Genomic DNA, 18,688 nt, shown 5'->3' with positions numbered 1-18,688 from the left:
GATGTGAAGAGGGTGCACTGCCCCTTCCTACACGCCCGGGTCTGTGAGAGGGCGCGGGGCTGTGTACACAGGTGGGGGCCTGTGGGCAGGCAGGGGAGGGCGCATGCGCGCGGGCCCACCTCGATGATGTCGGCGTTGGTGCGGCTTTCGTGCGGCTCGTTGTACTCCGTGTACTTGAGCAGCACCTTGTCCATGTCGGTGCTGGCGTACTGGAACAGCTTGTTGGAGTGATTGAAGATGATGAGCGCGATCTCGCAGTCGCACAGCACACTCAGCTCGTACGCCTTCTTCATCAGCCCGAACTTCCGCTTAGTGAACGTCACCTGCAGGTGGGCCATGGGCGGCCAGGTGTGGCTCAGTCAAGGCCTGCCCAGGAGTCCCCACCTGCAGGCCGCTGGACGCAGCCCCTGCCTCGGGAGCCCCCATGTCAGGGTGACACAGCTCTGTCCCCAGGAGCCCCTGGTCTCGGGAAGAAGCAGGCCAGCACCCCATGGCCAGGACACAGCCCACAGCCCACTCGCTGAAGGCAGAGGACTCAGATTCCAATGGAAGCACCTCCACATCCCTGTGCTGGGGATTATGACAGGTCAGGGAGGGAGGACAGAAGGGCTTCCCGCTCTAATCCTGGGGTCAGAAGACGGAAGGATTCGGGCGTGGAAAAGGGGAGTCCCGAGGTGGCTGGAGGCCTGCCCTTGGCTCATGGGCAGGGGTACGGGACAGCCCGGTGACAGCAGGGTTCTAAGAACTGCAGGCAGGTGGGCGCTCCCCTTCCATGACAGCCTCCAGACCCGCTTCCTCCAGGAAGCCCTCTCAGAGTGGCTGCAAGGAATGGAGGCAGCGGTCAGCGCTCTACCTCACCTGCACTGCGGGCCCCAGGACCTCCTCACCTGTCGGTTCCGCTCATCAGTGATCCGCTGGATCTGAATCTTTTTCCTCCCCATCTTCTCCGCGGATTCTCAGTGCCAGGGAGGGGAGGGGATCGCTGGGTGGTGGGTGGCGGCTCGCCTCACACTGTGCTCATGAACGGCCTGGGACCAGGGCTCAGTTCATGGTCTGCAGGACACCTTCTGCACAGCCACCTGGTGGGGGGTCACGAGAGGACTGTCAGCCATGGCAGCCCTCAGCCCCGCTCCTTGGGTACACAGGCCGGGCCCACAGCACCCTGAGATACGCAGGCAGTGTCAGCTCCAGCCTCAAAACGAGGACACGGTAGCAACCCGAGGGGACGGCATGCAGCACCAGGCACAGTTGGACCTCACACTCAGGGCCCAGGACTCTGGTCAGGCCCTTTCCACACCATCACTGCTGCCCTCAGGTTCCAGGTCAGACAGAGGATGTGGCATTGCCTGGCTTCTGAGGTCTGGGTCTTAGAGAACACCCCACCCCTTTCTCCTCCCCAGAGCCCACCCAGGGTAGGGACACCTGGGCTTGTCCGCTGCCCTCAGGCCTAAAACAGTGGTTCTTGTTCAGGAGCCTGGTGCCACGATGCTGTGTCTGGGCCCCTGCTCTACACCCTCAACGCGGGTCTGGAGCAGGGGCCATCACACCAGCTCACGGAGCCCAGGAGCCCGGCGTCCCAGAGCGGGGCTGGGGCTGCACAACTGCGAGCTCACCAACCAGTCCGTTGGCCTCAGCCTACAAGTTTATTTGAAGAAAGGGTTCTGCTGCCATAAACAAATACATAAACCACCGCTCTAGACCAGAGCTTGGCCACTGTTTTCTACAAAGGGACAAATAATAAACATTTCAGATGTTGCAGGCCATACGGACTCTGTTGTGACTACTCAACTCTGCCTTGCGGCATGAAAGCAGCTGTAGACACACACACACACACACACACACACACTCCAGCGTGGCAGTGCCCTAACAGAACTAGACTTATAAGAACAGACATGGGCACAGCTCACTGATCCCTGCTCTAGGGGAAGGGGCCAAGTCTAGAACCCAAGCTCAGTCTGACAACGCTTCCCAATCTCCATCACCTTGTAGCACCGAGAGAACATACAGAGCTGCTGTGTACGCAAAGGAGCCCGCTGGCAGCCAGGCACATGGGCACCAGGCAGTCCGCCTATAAACCAGGCACGGCCCACCATCTCCCATCAGAGCCAGGACAGCGCCGTACAACGCGGGCATGGGAGGGGCGCGGGGACGAGAGCCCCGCCGGAGCAAGGAAAGGTGCATGCTGCCAGATGTGGGCAGTGCCCCAACAGGCTGGGTGAGTCCTCAGGGGCTGGGGAGGCCCAGGGTGGGATGGAGGCCCAACATGACCCCGAGTTCCTCCAGCCCTTCAATTCCTGGAGTGTGTGCCTGAGAGGTGGGGCCTCCTGGGAGGTGGTGGAGGGTTTGGGGCCCGTGCTTTCTAAAGCCTGTGGGCTGGGTCCTGGGAGGAGCCAGAGCCATGCAATTCCAGGGCTCCCTCCAAAGATCCCACTGCAGAGTCCTCCCACCCAACCTGGGCAGAGGTGTCACTGGGCTGTTTGATGACAGACGCCTGTAATTAGGAACCCCGTTCCCAATGGCTGACTTCTTCCACTCAAACGTGGCCCCCAAGGGTCCACAGCAGGTCCCATGTTCAGCCTCCACATCTTGGCCATGGGGGAGGGAAGGCAGGGAGTCTGTGCACTTGGCAGGAAGCAGGAATGCCCCTCCCCACCTTTCCTATTACCAGGACTGTCACTTGGGCCTCCCCGAACCCAGCTGGAGAGCCTCCACTCTGTCCAGATGTCTTTAGAAGGCACGGGAGCTCCCTGCCCACTCCTAGAAGGACCTCCACCCACTCTGTGCCCAGGTACATGCCCGGTGCTCCATGTGCTTCCTCCTGTCCCCCTACAAGGGTCCTAGGACAATAGCAACACAAGCCCAGCCAGCCCTGAATCGCCCAGCACACCTGGGCCCAGAACCGGCTCCAGCCCCCCATTCCTTGCCTGTGACCCCAGTCTCTGCCAAACCCCCATGCAAAGGCTGCAGCCCAAGGATTTCAGCTCCCCTGCCCCCCGCCCCCCAGTGCAATCCAAAGGCTGTCTTTTCTAGAGCTGCAGCGAGCTGGGCACAGTGAGGCTGCGGGGCAGGGGCAAGGGGTTGGGGGGAAGACGATTCCAGACTGTAAATGCCGTCACGGAGTCTCCTGCCCTCCCTCTCCGTTCACTATCCCCTTCTCACCACCTTTTGTTCAGAGGCAGATTCTTGCTACTATGTAACCCCTGTCTTCAAGGCCAAGGCCAATAGCAGGTCTTCCTCCAGGTGGGGAGAGAAGGCTCTTAGCTGGCGCTCACGGCCTTCAGAAAGCCATTCCTGCAAGCCCACTTCACTCCTTTGGCTCCCCCAATTATTTGCTTTCAGGGTATCTTGTTCTTTTCTTTCCAACACTTATCACCATCGCAAGTTATTGCAGTTCTGTGCTCCTATTTAATGCCTGACCCCCCTGTGAAACTGAAGCTTGGTGAGGGCAGGAAGCACAGCTGCCTGTTCCACCACTCCAGCCCTGTGAGGAGCAGCTCAGGAAATGTCTGCTGAAGGAAAGGACCGTTTCATCTGTGTGACCCCGGGAGAAGCCCTCTGGTGGTCTGACTTCCACCACTCCTGCTGCAGGACCAGCTCCCTCTGTCCTCCATGGAGACAGAACCCTTCCTTTCCCAGCTGCGCCTGAAGCTTGTCCATTTGGACACCATCTACCCTCCAACCAGCCCTGCCACTCTAGTCCTCAACCCTCCCACTCCCGGGTGGGCTGGTACAGAGGGGGAGACTCTAAAGTCTTCTAAGGAGCAGCCCTGAGCACATGGAGATAGAGAGGATGGGGTTGCTTAGGCAACTGTCGCCTGGCAACCAGCTCCCTGGCTGATCTCCTCCACCGCCCCCCACCCCCGCCTCATGAGGCTGGGGGAGCTGGGATGCGCGAGGTATCAGGACCGAGAACACGGAAGCCACAGGGACCCACGGAGCGCCCTGACGGGCTCAGGGCACCATGTTTCCCTACTCCCCGCCAAGGTGGCCCAAAGCACTTGTTCCAATTCCATGTTGCCAGGCCCGTTCCCCACTGCCCCCGTCTGTGTGCCAGCACTGCCAGACGAGGAGAAGGCCCTGCCTTGGCAGTCCTCCCAGCTCTCCCAGCAGGAGCCCCCCGCAAAGCGGCTCAGTCTGCCCTAGTCTGCTCCCCAGTCCACTGTGCAGTCCCAGAAAGCCCTGAGGCGAGAACATGAACTCAACCCTGACTGGTAGGAGGGGTGCTGGAGCCTGCGTGCGCAGAGCATACCCTAAACTGGTCTATCCACGGTGTGGAGGCCGCGGGTGTCCAAGCGTCCCTCCCACCCAATTAGGGAGACTGGTGAACACCTGGGCCGCCCTAATTAGCCCTCCGCCTGATCACCTACCTAATCAACTGCCAGCAGCCAGCGGCCTCAGCATCTGGTCTCCAGATGTGAGACTTATCTCCCTGGCCTGCCCTGGCCCCACTGTTCTCCTCCTTTCCTTTCCCACCTGCTCCTCCTCTAGGATGACCTGGCTTTGGGCTACTTCTCCTGGAGCCCAAGGCTTGGGAGGGCTTAGGGCTGCCATGGAGACAGGGACGTGTCCAGGGTGGTCTTCATGCTTGGATGACTCCAGCCTACACCTGTAACTCTTTGGGCTGGCACCATCTGTGTCACCGAAAGTCCCCCCTCAAAGTCTCTGGCTGCTTCCGATTCTGATTCATTCACTGGGGCCATGCTCTCTGGGCAGGATGAGGCAGGGCGGACCTCCTGGGGTGGGGCGTGGGGGCAAGTAGACATAGGGCCCTCCCCCTGGAGACTGAAGGAGCAGAGGACAGCAGCTGGGCTGAGTGAAGGGGGTGAAGGGGGTCACACAGCAGCCATTGCAAATGGAGAGCAGAGGACGCAGGGTAGCAGATTCACGTGACAACAGCCTGGACAAGGAGCAGCGGCCGAGGGGACGGGAGACCCATCAGACCCCACGGACGGCCATTTCTCCAAGCCACTCTCCAGACCAATAGGAACACATGGGTGGTATTAACATGCAAATGAAGTGCAAACAGTATGCAAACGCGCCCCAAGGGGGGTCTCGGTTTGGGGGGGCAGGGGACCAGCAGCAGGCCTCTGCCTCCCCCAATGTAACACCTCTGGGTACCTGAGCAATATTCAAACCATTCTCGGGTTTCAGAATGATGCTATCTCAGTTCCTGTGTGAGGGTGGCCTGGGGCCAGCAGGGGCGGGGGCAGCGGCCGGGCTGTCTCCCCAAGCAAAGCGAGCAGCAGTTGTGACAGGGCTGCCCTTCCTGGGGAGCAGCAGAGAAGTGCCTCCCAGTGCCAAGCGTCAGGGGAGTACCTGTGTCCCCTGGTCCCCACAGCCCCCACCGTGTCCATCCTGAGGCCCTGAGGGCTCCACTCCACCCACAGCAGCGCTAGTCCCAGTGGGGCAGGTGCCCAGAGAGGCTGAGCGAGCAGCCTCCGTCACAGGGCACTGGCTCCAGCCCTGCTCTTCCACACGGCGAGCGAGCACTGAGCGAGCAGCTCTCTCATTAAGCGGGCCCTTCATCCCTCCCTGCCAGGCTGCTCGGGGCGCAGGCTGTGGACTGGCGGGGAAGGCAGGAGGCACTGCAGACAGCTGTCATCCCTCCTCCCGCCCCATCCCTGTGGCTGGGCTGCAGGGCATGAAATAAGCAGCAGGCACTGGGGGAGGGGTGACAATCCAATCCACCTGTCACCCCCACAGTCAGGCGGCCTCAAGCAGCCTGCTCACTAATGAGGGAGGAGGCGTGGGTGAGGCAGATGCAGAGGGGGTGGCAGAGGGGGACAGACATACAGACGCAGGAAAGGAGACAGGGAAGGTAGCAAGGCCCAAAGCAAGGCCGCGTGTGGGGCACGGGCAGCCAGGAGAGGGCCGGAGGAGAGAGGGAGTTTCACAGAGAAGTGACAGAGAAGGAGAGCCGGCCCTGAAGCCAGGGCGCGTGGCATAACTCCACAGGACGCCATCCCCGCCCTGAAAACTTGCAGTCCAGCCAAGAGACAGACAAGAGAAGGGCAGGTCCCCCTTGGGCAAGGGCAGAGAGGCCAGGGGGCCCCGGGGGTGCGCTGGACCCAGCCCCGCCCCCCACCCAGGAGCACTTCGGCCCTTGAGGCTCTGGGCTCTGCCTGACCTTAAGGACAGGCAGGTCCTGAGAGTGGGCAGAGGTGAGCCCAAGGCGCGAGGGCCCTCTCAGTCCCCGGGGTACCGCTTCCATTCCCAGACCAACCCAAGCTCCCAGCCTTCCAGTCCCTCACTGACCTGCAGCCCTGGGACCCGTTCCCTCTAAGCAGACACATGTGAGGTCTGAACAGGGCAGGAAGGTAAACCCAGTGACCGCCCCAAACGCCAAGAGATGGGGCCCAGGAAGAGGGTCCAGGGTGCACAGGTCCTGGGGTAGATAGAGAACCTTTCCTTCACAAACACCGTACTGGTCCTGAAGTGGGGGGCATCCCCCCAAATCTGAGCAAGGGCAGTCCGGGACCCTCACCAGCCCCTACCCAGCCAGTTCCCCACCCAGTGCTCCCCTGGCTCCGTGTTGTCCCCCTACCCCCACGACAGAGGCAGAGTTCTCCTAGGTCGGCTCTCAAAGGCACAGGCCGGGCCCCCACGCCATCCTCCTCCCAGTTTGGCAGGCGCACTACCCAAACCCCTGTTCCCACCATCCTCCCCTCCCTGGGGACTCCCCTCCCCCAGCCCAGCAGCCTCAGGGTTGGGCAGGGGCTATTTTTAGCCTGGGCACTGGGCTAATTTTAACTCACCCACAAGGGACCTGGGGGCGGGCTGTCGGGCAGGGGGAGGGGAGGACCAGTCCAGGAAAGCTGGACCTGCCACAGGGGTGGTCTCAGGTCCCAGGCGCCCTAGGAATGCAAGTGCGGGCGGCACTACGGCCTCGGCTTAAGGGGCAGGAATGGACTTGCCAAGAGGAGCGCCCGGTATGGGAGCCCTCCCCTCCCTCCGCTTCCGCTGGACAACTCTCCCCTCTCCCGCGCCCCACCCTCGGGCTCCCGCCCTCTCCTCCTTGGCACACCTCCTGGGATGGGGTCACCCTGCTCTCTGCCCAGGAGATGCCTCTCCAGTGAGGGTCTGTCTCCTGAGCCTTCTCTGCTGCTTCCCAGCCCAGCTTATCCTTCCTGTAGCAGCTGCGAGGTGTTTGTCTCCCTACAGAGACAGTGGCCAGCCCCCACCCCCGGTGGCCTCTGGGCTGGCTCCTAGGAACCTCCCCGCCAAGCCCTGCAAGTTCCTGGAGCCACCCAGCCCCGTCTGAGGAAGAATTTGGGGCAACGGGAGATTGAATCCTAGTAGAAACGGAGTGGGTGGGGTCCCAGGGAAACATGGGGGCTCTGGGCGGGGATGCTGGATACCTGCATTCTAGCCCCTGCTTTGGCCCCTAAGTCACTGTGTGGCCTTAGCTAAGTCACTGAGCCCTCCAGGCGTCACCCACTGGCCAGTGCAATGGGTCCGTAGAGTGCAGGAGGCACACAAGTGCCATTCCAGCCTGGACACTTGGTTCCATGCTCTTCAGAGGCCCAAATGGAAGGTCCGATGGTGACTCCATGGGGAGGAAAGAGCAGACTCGGCCTGGCTGGGTCCACTGTCTTCCCGCTTAAGGAGAGAGGGCAGTGTGGAGACCAGAAGGCAGACCCCAGGAGGGAGAGGAAGGGGGGTATTTCCTGAACCCCCACAACAGATAGGGCTCAGGGTTGGTGCCAGGTGGGCTCACAAGGGCCTGGGGCAGATTCAGTCGTGCCTGTCCCCTCACACAGGGACGCCTGTCAGCCTCAGGGCTTGGATCCTCCTTGGGGTTCCTCAGTCGGGACTGACCCAAGGGCACTGTCATGGTCGCCAGTGGGGCCTGAGCCCGGCTTCACGCTCCACCCCAGCAGGCCCATCAGTAATGACTCACGACTGCCCATTTGCATGGGGATTTGCATAGAGTCTGACCTTATTCCATCAGGCTCCACTTCCCATTCCAGAACCTGGGCCACCCGGCAAACCGAGGTACTTAGGGACCCCAAATGGAGCTGTTGGAACCTCAGGCCTCCGGAAAGCATTCCTGAATTGTCCCCATCCCCCCGCCAGGCCTCTGTCAGCTCTCATCCCATGGGGTCCTCCACTCATGTGAGGCAGGATGGGGGCGGGGGAGGTGCCGTAGTGAGAAGTTACTAAGCAGTGTGGCCTGAGCAACCGGATGGGATTCAGAGGGTGAGGAGTGCTGGCTCCACACGGCCTGGGGGCTCCCCAGCGGAAAAGCCCCATCCCCTCCTTGGTGTGGAGGCTGGGCAGCAGGAGGATGGGGTGGGGGGGTCCTTCTACTTCTACCCCTATTCCCAAAGTCCACACCCAAGAGTGCCCAATGAGAGGAACCGGCCCAGTACACAGGCAAGAGACGTGCCAGACTACAGAGGACTCCCCAGGCCGCAGTTCTGGGCCTCCAAGTGGTCCCGGGCTCCAGTAGCTTTGTCAGAAGACACCCAACTAAGCACGGGTAGCTGGGGACGTCTGGAGGACACACAGGCCCCAGCATTCCACTCCAACCAATAGGAACCGGAAGACCACCCGTCCCCTGCCCACCCTGGCGAGGTCAAAGTGACCTCTGCTTGTCAGTTACCGCATGGCACTGGCAACCGTGCCATCTGAGACAGTGAAGCCCAGCAGTGCCGTCCACTCCTGGGAAGTCCTCCGGGCTAGTGAACCGCCACCCCTCCCAGGAGCCGACCACGGCACTGCCTTCCCGTGGACAAGGGGGCTGAGGAGGGGTGGGGGCAGTTGGGACGGTTACTGTGTCACCTTCCACCTCCCCATCTAACTTCCCTCTGGGGTCTCAGGAGACAGAAGTGAAAGTGGCAGCTGGGGCCCTGGGGGCGGGTCAGCCCGTGATCCGTTGGGGTTAGCACAATGACACCGGTGCTGGATCTGGGCTGCCTCCCATTGTAGCCGGGGGTCTAATGGTTAGATCAGGGGAGGGACTTCCGGTGGAAATGAGGGCAGGGGTAACTACGGACTATGGGCCCCTGGCCAAAGGAAGAGCAGGCTGAAGAGGAAAACAGGGAGAGAAGCAGGCAGGAAGACAGTCTCAGAGGGGCACTCTCTCCCAGGGCGGTGGTCTGTCCCTGTTTACAGCAGCAAGACCCTTTCTTCTCACCCACAGAGCAGGGGCAGGGAGCTCTAGCTGACGCAGAGGAAGCAGGTCAGGCCCCGCTTGTTGGGACAGTGAGAGGGGAGGGGCCTGACCCTGGGCCCTCAGACTCCACAGCAAAGGGAAGGTGGAGGGTCAGAGCGGGAGGTGTCCCCCCTACGGTTACAGACAGGGGCCCGAAAGAGGCCAATCCAATCAGGGAAAGCAAATCCTCCTAGAGACTTCATGACCCCGGGAAGCCACCCAGCGAGGACTTAAAGGGGCGGCTCAGGGCAGGGCGGTGGCTGGTCCTCTTCTGCCTGGAAGGACAGTCCTCTAAGCCCCTGGCAGGCGAGGGCGGGCAGCGGAGCTGCGTGGGCCTGTGAGGCGGCCAGCCAGGCAGCTCTTACAGGATTAGCTTGCTGCTTTCAGGAAAGGTGCCAGGTGAGGCTAAGATGCCCAGCCAGATGGAGGGGAGCCAGGCAGGCAGTGGGGGGGTACCTGCACAGGGCTAGGCAAACACTTGCCCCAGATCCGACTCGTGCCCCTTACCCAGCTTCCCACCCTTTCCTGAAGACACTATGTAGACCCCTCTGATTTCTGCCAGCTAGGACCCCTGCCTACCAAGCCTTCTCTGCCATGGCTATGGTCTGGAGCTGTCCTCCCTCTGAGGGCAAAGCCCTGCCTGGGGCTGCTCAATCCTCCTGCTGCTCCATACCCAGGCCGCACCCCAGGGAGCAGGTGAGGGGGCCAAGACGTTCCTCCGCTCCCCTCCCCTTCCCCTTCCCCATCAGCTCCCCACCCCCAGGCTGACAGGTGGACAAGACAAGAGGGAGCAGCTGGTCCTGGACACCTGTCCCCACCCAGTCAGCTGGGGCCCCAGGGCTGCCACGGGCGGGCGGGCTGCACAGGGGAGTCAGCAGGGAGGCAGGCAGCTGTGGGGGCTGGAGGGCAGGCCGGTCGTGTCCGGGGAGGCCTGAAGCAGGCCTTCCTCGGTCAACCCCCAGCCATCACCCCTCAGCAAACACAGCGCCCATGCCTCCAGGGGAAAAGCTGCTGGTTCGAGGTCATCTGCTCGTCCCCTAGCCTCCATGCTACCCCATCCACCTGGACTGGAAGGACCCAGGAAAGAGACAGGCCCCTCCTCCCCCCACACCTGCTCCCTTGAGGTTTGGGGATGAGCTCTCTCTTATTTCTGGTTCCCCCAACCCTCAAGCCCAAGTATTTGCTGGCAGAGTGAGCATGCAGCCACAGGGATTGGTGTGGAGGGTTTCTGAGATGGGGAGACGGCTGGCTGGGGAAGGCAGGGCTGCACACAGCCTCCCAAGCCCACCAGGACGGAGGGGGGTGCGGGGTGCGGGGGGGGGGGGGACAGACTGCGCCCTAGGCCTGGAGATCCCTCCCCCAACACAGACACCAGCGGGTCCCTACCCAGGACCCTGCCCGCCCCCGCCCCCCTTCTGGCTGGGCAGCTGCCTCAGCAGGTAAGTCCTGAGAAAGGAGGCACCCACTTTCCAAGCACCCACTCTGTTGAGCACCACACATTTCCCCGCTGCACCGCCTCTTCCCCAGGTGAGGCGTCTCTTTCCTAGAAATGAAAACCAACTCAGAGCTGGGCAGGGACTTGCCCAAGGTCACCAGGCAGGAATCAGTGGCAGAGGTGGGCTGACTGCTGAGCACAGTGCATCCTGCTCACCCTGGGCCAGGAACAGGCCGGTCCCCCCTGGGCTCGGGCAATTCCGGCCTCGGGCCTGGGGGGCGTGGTCCAGGCAGCCAGGAGTCCAATCTGTCTGCTCATCCATTTCATGTGGCTGTTCCAGGGGGAAGTAACGGGGCCCCAGGAAGGGTCTGTTGAGGGTCAGGCATTCCTGCTTCACAGGGGACTCTGTCCACGGCACTCAATCAGAGGACAACACCTTCTCAGGGAAACCAAGCACCTCCCCTCCACCTGCCACCAAACTGTAACCCTCTGCCTGTGCCAGGGAATCCTACCAGCCGCTCTTCCCGCCGCTGCGGGGCCTCCCAGGGCCTCCTGTCCCACTGCCCCCTGCAGGGCAGGTCCCTTCCTTAACACCGCCTCACTGGGAAAGCTTGAGTAAGTCACTGCAACTTCTGCCCATTCTCCTCAACTATAAAAACAGTGGGGACAGAATTAAAGGAGTCTTCGTACGTTGCCAGCACAGAGCTGGGCACACAGGGACACACAAGTCAGAAGCATCTTTCATCTAGCCCACAAGGGGCTCAAACGTTTTAGCTGTTGGTCTCCCAGGTACACTAGAAAATAGGGTGAGTGGCGTAAAGCTCCCTCCACCAGGTGCAAAAAAAAGCTCCTTCTCTATATGCTCCCCAGGGGAGTGGCCGGAGCGCCCCGCCAGAGGCACTGAGCCAGGTCAGTGACCAGGCCTAGAGCCCAGAGCCTCCTGGGAGGGTGAGTTTAAATGAGTAAATATGGTCCCGCCTGGGTGTGGCCAGCGGCAGGCCCGGCGGACAAGTCCTTCCCCTCCCAGCCGAAGGCAGGAGGGAGGGAAGATCAGCGAGTGGGGACAACTGTCCCTTCCAGGCTGCCAGGGTCCAGGCAGTCAGTGAGTGCATGGCTAGGCTCCCAGAAGAAGAGGTTGTGGCCACAGCCTCAGGAAAAGGAAAAATCAGAAGAAAGCAAAAATTAACAAAAAGGGCTTCAGGGACCGCCCAGCCAGGCATCTGCCCCCAAAAGCCTGGGGGCTCTGATGTAACCCTGGCACCTCAGAGTGGCCGCGCTCGTCAGGGTGATCGGGGAGGGCAAGAGAGCAGTGACAAACCCCCAAACACCCAGATGCTCTGCTCACCACAGGCCAGGTGACACCCCCGCACATCTGGGAAGCAGACTTATCCAAGGACGTGCCTGCCAGCGTGAGGCGCAGAGGCAGGCCAAGCCAGGGCCACACGGAGGGTCTGCGAGGGAGGGAGAGGACGTAGGGGCAGGATGGCGGTCAGCCAGGCCCCTCCGGGCACAGCCCGTCTGCAGTCTGACCTCCATCCCGCCTGCTTCAGCCCCCCGCCCCCCACCGTATCCCCCATCTCCAATCCTTTAATCATCTTTGCCACTCACTGCCCCTGCCCCCACAGGGCGGCAGCTGCTCCGTGGGTGTCTGCACACGCGTGTGAGCTCTGCACACCTGTGAGCACGGTGCTGTTCAGTGCTGGGGGCCGGCCAGGTGCACCTGGGCGTGCCAGTCTGCCCAGCCGGGCCGCCCACCCAGCGCCCGCAGCCCTCGGCTGGGGAAAGGAGCCCAAGGCGAGCCATCCCACAGCTCCAGGACAAACTCTCCTCAGAATACTTTCAGCCCCAGGCAGGGGGAGAGAAAACAAATATTCCGGGAGCCAAACTGCACCATCCCCACTAGGCTAAAGTTCAAGGCCTTTCAGCAGAGCCACCAAGAGCCACTGAAGAAGAAAACGCTTTGAGAGCCCCTTCTTCCCCGGGCCAAGTCAGAGTCCTGTCTCTCCCCGTCTACTCCTCTGGGAAGTCCTTCCTGAGGTCTGAGCCCCATCCCGCCTGCTGCAGTTGTGCCCAGACAGGGCAACCACGACACAGCAAGCTTCCAGAACAGAGCTCGTGGCACCTAGCCCCTCCCCCTCCCCCCACGAGTAAGTCACCCAACTGGGACAGAAGGACAGACAGTTGGCCGGACTCCGAACCCATGACTGGCTCATAAAAGCCACCAGCGATTGCAGTGATGCTGAGGCTATGCCGCCTGCTACCATCTCCTGCTTCCCCGTAAAAGGGAGATAATTGCCTCCAAGCAGTTGGCCTCAGAGAGCCTGGCGAGTCCCAGCCACGGTCCCAGGAGCTGGGGAGCACCCGCCACCACAGCGCCACACACCCAGAACCTGACCCGATGACAGGTTCTAGGCCCGTCTGAGCCTCATAGCCACCGGCAGAACCCAGGTGAACACCAGCTCGGACTTGTGCCCAGGAGGTCGAGCCCCCTCACCCACCCCATCCATCCACGCCTCTTCTGCAGTAAAGACCACCACCCTCTGGCAGAGGAGCAGGAGCCTGGCTCCAAACACAACTAGCGAAATGCTGGACCCCCCCCCCATTTGTCCCTGACTCCCCTTGCCCCCACAGAGATGCAGAAGTGGGTGTCACCTTGTTTGACACAGGGCCCACCCACACCAGGCCTGCGTCAAGGTAAGCACCGAGATTCCGGACCCAGTGCCAACCAGGGAGGGCCGGGGCCCAGCTGGCCAGGAGGGGGCTGGCAGGACACGCAGAGGGTGAGGGACGCCCACAGCAGAGACCATCCCCGGGCTGGGTCGGAGGGGGAGGCTGACAGGGGCGAGGTCACCACACACAGGCCTCTTTCCCCCGTCCCCTCAGGGGTCAGGGGGCCTCCCCTAGCCTCCATGCTACTGGTTCTCCAGCCCCCACCTGGGTAGTCTACTCTCCGCTTCCTCCCCCATCACACCTCCCAAGAAAGACCCAGGGAAGATTTCAAAAAAAAGAAAAAACTGCTGGAGACAGATTATATAACAGCAGCCAGAAAGACTATCATATCTCCCAGCCTACGAAAAGAGCCAGTAGCCAAGCAGGGCAGAGCTGGAAAGCCCAGGCCCCTCCAGCCCAGGGGCGGCAGGCACAGAGTTGGGGTGGACAATGGGCAGCACGCACCACCCTTCCACCACTGTCCCAGTCACTGAGTGCAGCAGACAATCTCCAGCCCAGCCTCCCACGCCCATCCCCCAACACTAGGGTTATAATGCTCTCTGACTGGGCCCTGCTTCTCCCCTTTGATCAGGGCCTCCAAGAGCAAGGACTGTGTCTTCCTTCCTAGGGTCTCTCCCTTGCATGACGCTGTGCCTGAAAAAGTGGCAGCTAGAAGTTTTGACACAGATTTGCTGTGTGGTCTTAGGCAAAAAGCGGAACCTCTCTGGTCTCTCAAGGAGTGTGTGTGAAAGCTCCTCCTTTCCCCAGGGAAACCAGGGACCCCTCCCCTTGAACTGTACATGTACATACACACACACCCCAGGTGTGTTGGGGGCAGGAGAGTTACAACAAAGAGAACATGACCACTGAGATTCAAGGGTGCAAATGCCTGTGCTGGGGCAAGTGGGGAAAGAGCAAAGCGTAAGTCCAGGTCCCCATCACCTCACAGAAACACGTCCTCAGCCACCGCCACATGGATCCCACCCCACCCCCACCTCCTCCCAACACTGGGAAACCACAGGAAGGAAATTCATTCCCAGGCAGGCCGTGGGAGCTGGGACGGCCAGGCTGAGACCTGGAGCGGGTGGACATCTGTGAACACTGACATGTGCCTTTCTGATGCTCTCCTCAGCTACTGAGACGGCCCTCCTGGGGGCTGGGAGGGGAGTGGGAGGCGGACAGCTCCCTAACTTGAAAACACCTAATCTTGTGCTCCCCTCCTATCTCCAGGCCAGAGCAGCCCAAGGTCACTGCCCCAGACGGCAAACTTCCCATAGTACAGGCTGGCCCCTGAATTGCCTAGGCGACCCATTTGAGGGGATGGGGGAGGGCCACCCCCCCAACCAAGACACCAGGCCTACAAGGACACCTCAAAGGGGGGGCTCAGCACAAGGAAGGGGACACAGGACCCACCCACAGTACCCTCCCCCAACCCTTCAACAATGCTCTGCTTAAGGGGACTCAGGGCCTCCCATTCGGAAGGACAAACCTGGGATAACCGAGCCAGTGGCCGGGAGCCTGCCCACCCCCACGAGCCCTCCTTTCACGCTAGACCTCAGGTGGCTGTGGGGAGGTCAGTTTGAATCACTGGGGGAGGGGGGCCCTTTCCCGCATCTCTGTAAGACCCAAACCTGGTAGGATGGGGCTGGCACTGGGCAGAGAGACTAGATGCCTCTCAGGCTCCTCGGCTCTCGCTCTCCAAAAGCCCCCCACCCCACTCCCCGGGCCCCCACTCCAAGCCCGGTTCAGCCTGCCATAGGTGAAGAGAGGGATTGGAGAACTCTTGCCCAGATGTTGAACAGCTGCAAACTTCTGGCCGGGGGTTCTCCAGCTGGGGCTGCTGACAAACCAGATCAGGGGTCTCGGAAGAGGGCTAGGAGGTCCCAAGGAAGGGTCCTGTGTGCCCACCTCCGTGGTGACTCCGCGTCCCAACTCCACAGGCACCCGCCAAACAGGAGTCCCAGGCGCACACACACTCACACACCCCAACCCACCACCTCGGTGTCATCTGAACAACATCCCCCCTCCCTCCCCCGCTTCCCAAACAGCTGCGGCTCCCCCCGCCCCCACCCTCCCGCCGCCCTCCCAGGCCCCCTTCTGCACCATTTCGGGCCAAGGAGGAGGGAACAGGCGGCGCGAGGAGGGAGAGGGAGGGAGGGCCGGCTGTTAAAATGTCAGTCGGTCCCGGCTGTCACCGGAGACCCCTGTAAGGATGGCGCCCCTTCCCAGACCACTCGGAGGCCGTGGTAACCCCCGGACACCGACAGACCGGCGCGCCCCCAAGCCGCCCATCCCCACCCCGACCCCACAGCCGACTCCCTGACACAAACAGTCCCCCGTGTAATCTCCCCCCGACGCCACACGAAAACACAGCCAGCTCCGCGACTTCCTCTCGGCCCAGAAGGCCACCCCATCCCACCCCTCCGGGGGACGGTCTAGACCACCCTCCACCCCAGCCCCAGGACGGGGTGGGGGAGGGGGCCTCTTAAAGCGGCAGGCGCATTATTTTTCTCTACTCACCGGCCCCGCGGGGGCAAGGAGAGGGTGTCACGGCAGGGAAGCGGCAGCCCTCGCCCCTAGTCCGGGGGATCTTCAACACCGGGAAGCCGCAGTTCTGGGCGGGGGAATAATAAATGAGGCCGGCGTCCGCGCGGGCCCTGGGCGGCGCCGGGGGGCCTGGGCCCCCGTCGTGGGCGCGGGGGCGGGCAGGCAGGCGGCGGGCAGGCGGGGGACCGGGGCCGAGCGCCCAAGCCGCCTCGGCTGTGTTGATATTTTGCTTCCTTCCTCCTTTCGGGCTCCAAAGGTAACTCCTCCAGCCCCCGGGAGTCGAGGCCGACGTAGGCACAGCTCAGCCTAGCTTGAGGGGTGGAGGCAGGGGGTGATGGACAGCCGGGGGGCCAATGGGAGGATCCGCGGGGGGGCGGGGCGGGGCCGGAGCAGGGGCGGGCCCGGGGACGCAGCCCCGCCCCTCGCTTCCCTGGGCCGGCCGGGCCGGGCCGGGTCGGCCCCCACCCGGCCGCCCGCCCAAGCTAGGCTGCAGCGCCGGGAACGGCAGATCCCTCCGCCGGCCGGGAGGGAGGGAGGGAGGGACAGAGCGAGGCAAAGTGGGGCGGCGAGACCCAGAGGCCTTTAAAGGGATCGGCCCGCGCCCATGGTGCCCCTCGGAGCTCGCGGGACGGCCGCCTAGCACAGCTGCCACCACGCGCTTAAGGAGGTCCTTTCCGGGGAGGTTCTGCGAGAGCGCGCGCTCCTGGGGGCGCGCGCGCGGCCACACACACACACACACACACACACACACACACACACACGCTCTCCGACAGCTTCCCCCCCTCCCGAGCCCCAGGAGAGTTGAGAGGTGGAAGTCTAAATAGATAAATTAAGGGTAGACGCCAAGTGGTGAAAAGATTCCATCTCCCCCACTCAGTGTGTGCCGAAGCCCCACTTTCATCTCTGGGGGTTACCTGGGGAGCTCGTTTGCTCCCTCTACCTGTGACAGTCCCCCTTCCCTACCAGGGCCTGGCTCGGCAGACGCCCAGCAATTTAAAGCGACAGCTCATAGTTCTTGGGTGACCTAATCCCCAGTGCCTGAGGCCCCAGAGCACTTACAGCCAAGGGGGGCAATTTAAAGGGGCGGGACCCTAATTTCCCCAAGCAAAGGAAACGCCCAAAAGCGTCTTATTAAAGAAGCAGTAGTAACCCTTTTTAAAAAAAAAAAAAATGAATTCCTGGTTGCTCCAGGGTGTGCCGAATCTTTACACGCTCTACAACACGAGTGTGGGTGCCACGCCTACTGGACAACTGACCTGTCAGACTTCCTCTCCAGCATCTCTGTTACCTCTAGGTTCTGCTGTTTTCTACCTGGAGCTTGAGGAAATGATGGAATCTGGCTTAGATCTCAAAGAACCTTGCAGAACAGAAGGGTGCTCAGTTCTTCCTACACGCTGACTTCTATCAGGCTGGCTCTGATTCACTGGACAAAGACTTGATTCTGGGTTAGGTGCTGAAGAGACTAGTATATACCAAGAGAGGCCGAACGTCCCGGCGATTGGAAGCATCACCTTTGGAGTAGTCCCTTATTCCACCATTCATTAACTGAACACACACTGTTTAACTTCCCATTATTTACCCACGAACCTCATGGGTAAAATGGAGGTGGTGATAATGGTACCTCACTCATCAATGTGGCGTCAGGATTAAATTAGTTCCTGAGTCGATTGCTTAGAACACTCATGCTGCATTATAACTCAAGGGCCGACTGCAAGCCCCCTTAGGCCGGTGATCACATACAACCCTCAGAAGAGGCAAGCTCAGTGGAATTGCTCTGCAAATAGGTGGGAGGCTGGTCCTACCATGTCCTAAGACTGGGAGCCAGGCTCCTGTGTCCTTGGCCTCCGTTTCCAGTCCTTCCACCTGACCCCTCCTTCAGGAAACCTGATTGGACAGTGTCCCCCTTTGTCCCCAAATGTAGCTGCTCAGGGCCCCATCAGATCGGGAGATGGGACCCCTGCACCAGGAGGTGTCAGTCTCCCCTGCCAGGCCCTCCAGGATAGACAAGGGAAGGCCATCTGCCCTGTCCCCAAGGGCTCTGAGAACAGAGGCTTGTGCCAGGCCGCGGTTGTGGCAGTAGCAGGACGGGAAAGTGCCCCCTCCCTCAAGTGGGGAACCTCCCCTCACTTGTGGCCTCTATTTTTAGTGCTTCCCTAGGCTCTAGCTGGAGAAACCGTTTAGTCATCAGGGTGTTTATTTTCCGGCTGTTTCCGACGTCGGGAAAGCAGAATGTTGAGACTGGAGGGATCCAGGGCTGCTGGAAAAGGCTTCTTAGGAACAGACTTGGGAACTCAGCCTTCAGACCACTGAGTCCCAGATCACAGAAAAAACCCAAAGTGGGCAGGGGACAGCCAAGCCCCAGGGGACCAAGAGAGCTGCGGGGTCTCGGCCAGCCTCCAGTTTTAAGGTTCTCCAAGCTAGAGACCTCTCTGGCCCTAGCTCTAGTAGGAGGATTCTCTCAAACACAAAAGCAGCCCTTGAGCATTTTCTTGCCCAGGGCTGATTCTCAGAAACCCCCTCCCCAACCTCCTATAGAGCTGTGTGGTGAGCTCCCGCCAACCACAGCTCCAGCCAATCTCAAGCCAGACGCAGGCTTGCCAGGGCTGTGATTGGCCAGTTGGTCCTCCCTGCCTTGGAATGTTGGGTCCTTAACAAAGGAATGAGGAAGGAAGGTGAGTCACCTGGGAGGGTGTTAAAGGGCTGGGAGCAGAGGGAGAAAGGAGGGGAGGGAAGAGACCAATGGGGGAGATGGAGTGTCTTGAACCCTAAGATGCTGAAATGATAATTCACTGAAGAACAGAGTAGGAGAAACTGATAGATATTACAAGTGGGATAGAAAA

At 61.2% G+C, this 18,688-nt stretch overlaps 1 protein-coding gene across 2 annotated transcripts in view; it reads right to left on the bottom strand.

Moving 5' to 3' along the window:
* Window positions 1-16,349, bottom strand: part of MEF2D (myocyte enhancer factor 2D) — a 30,656-nt gene extending 14,307 nt beyond the window's left edge. The window contains exons 1-3 of one of the 2 annotated variants that reach the window (XM_081024619.1): window positions 15,822-16,349; window positions 888-1,079; window positions 120-323 (exon numbers count right to left, since the gene is read on the bottom strand). In XM_081024619.1, coding sequence (XP_080880745.1) covers window positions 120-323; window positions 888-941 — 258 coding nt within the window. In that variant the 5' untranslated portion in view covers window positions 942-1,079; window positions 15,822-16,349. The remainder of the gene's footprint in view (window positions 1-119; window positions 324-887; window positions 1,080-15,821) is intronic. The other variant, XM_081024618.1, reaches the window with a different exon arrangement.
* Window positions 16,350-18,688: the final 2,339 nt, after the last annotated feature.

This window comes from Rhinolophus hipposideros (genome assembly GCF_964194185.1).
Source record: "Rhinolophus hipposideros genome assembly, chromosome: 19".
In the NCBI taxonomy this organism is placed as follows: domain Eukaryota; kingdom Metazoa; phylum Chordata; class Mammalia; order Chiroptera; family Rhinolophidae; genus Rhinolophus; species Rhinolophus hipposideros.
This window is presented reverse-complemented; position numbering and strand designations above follow the sequence as displayed.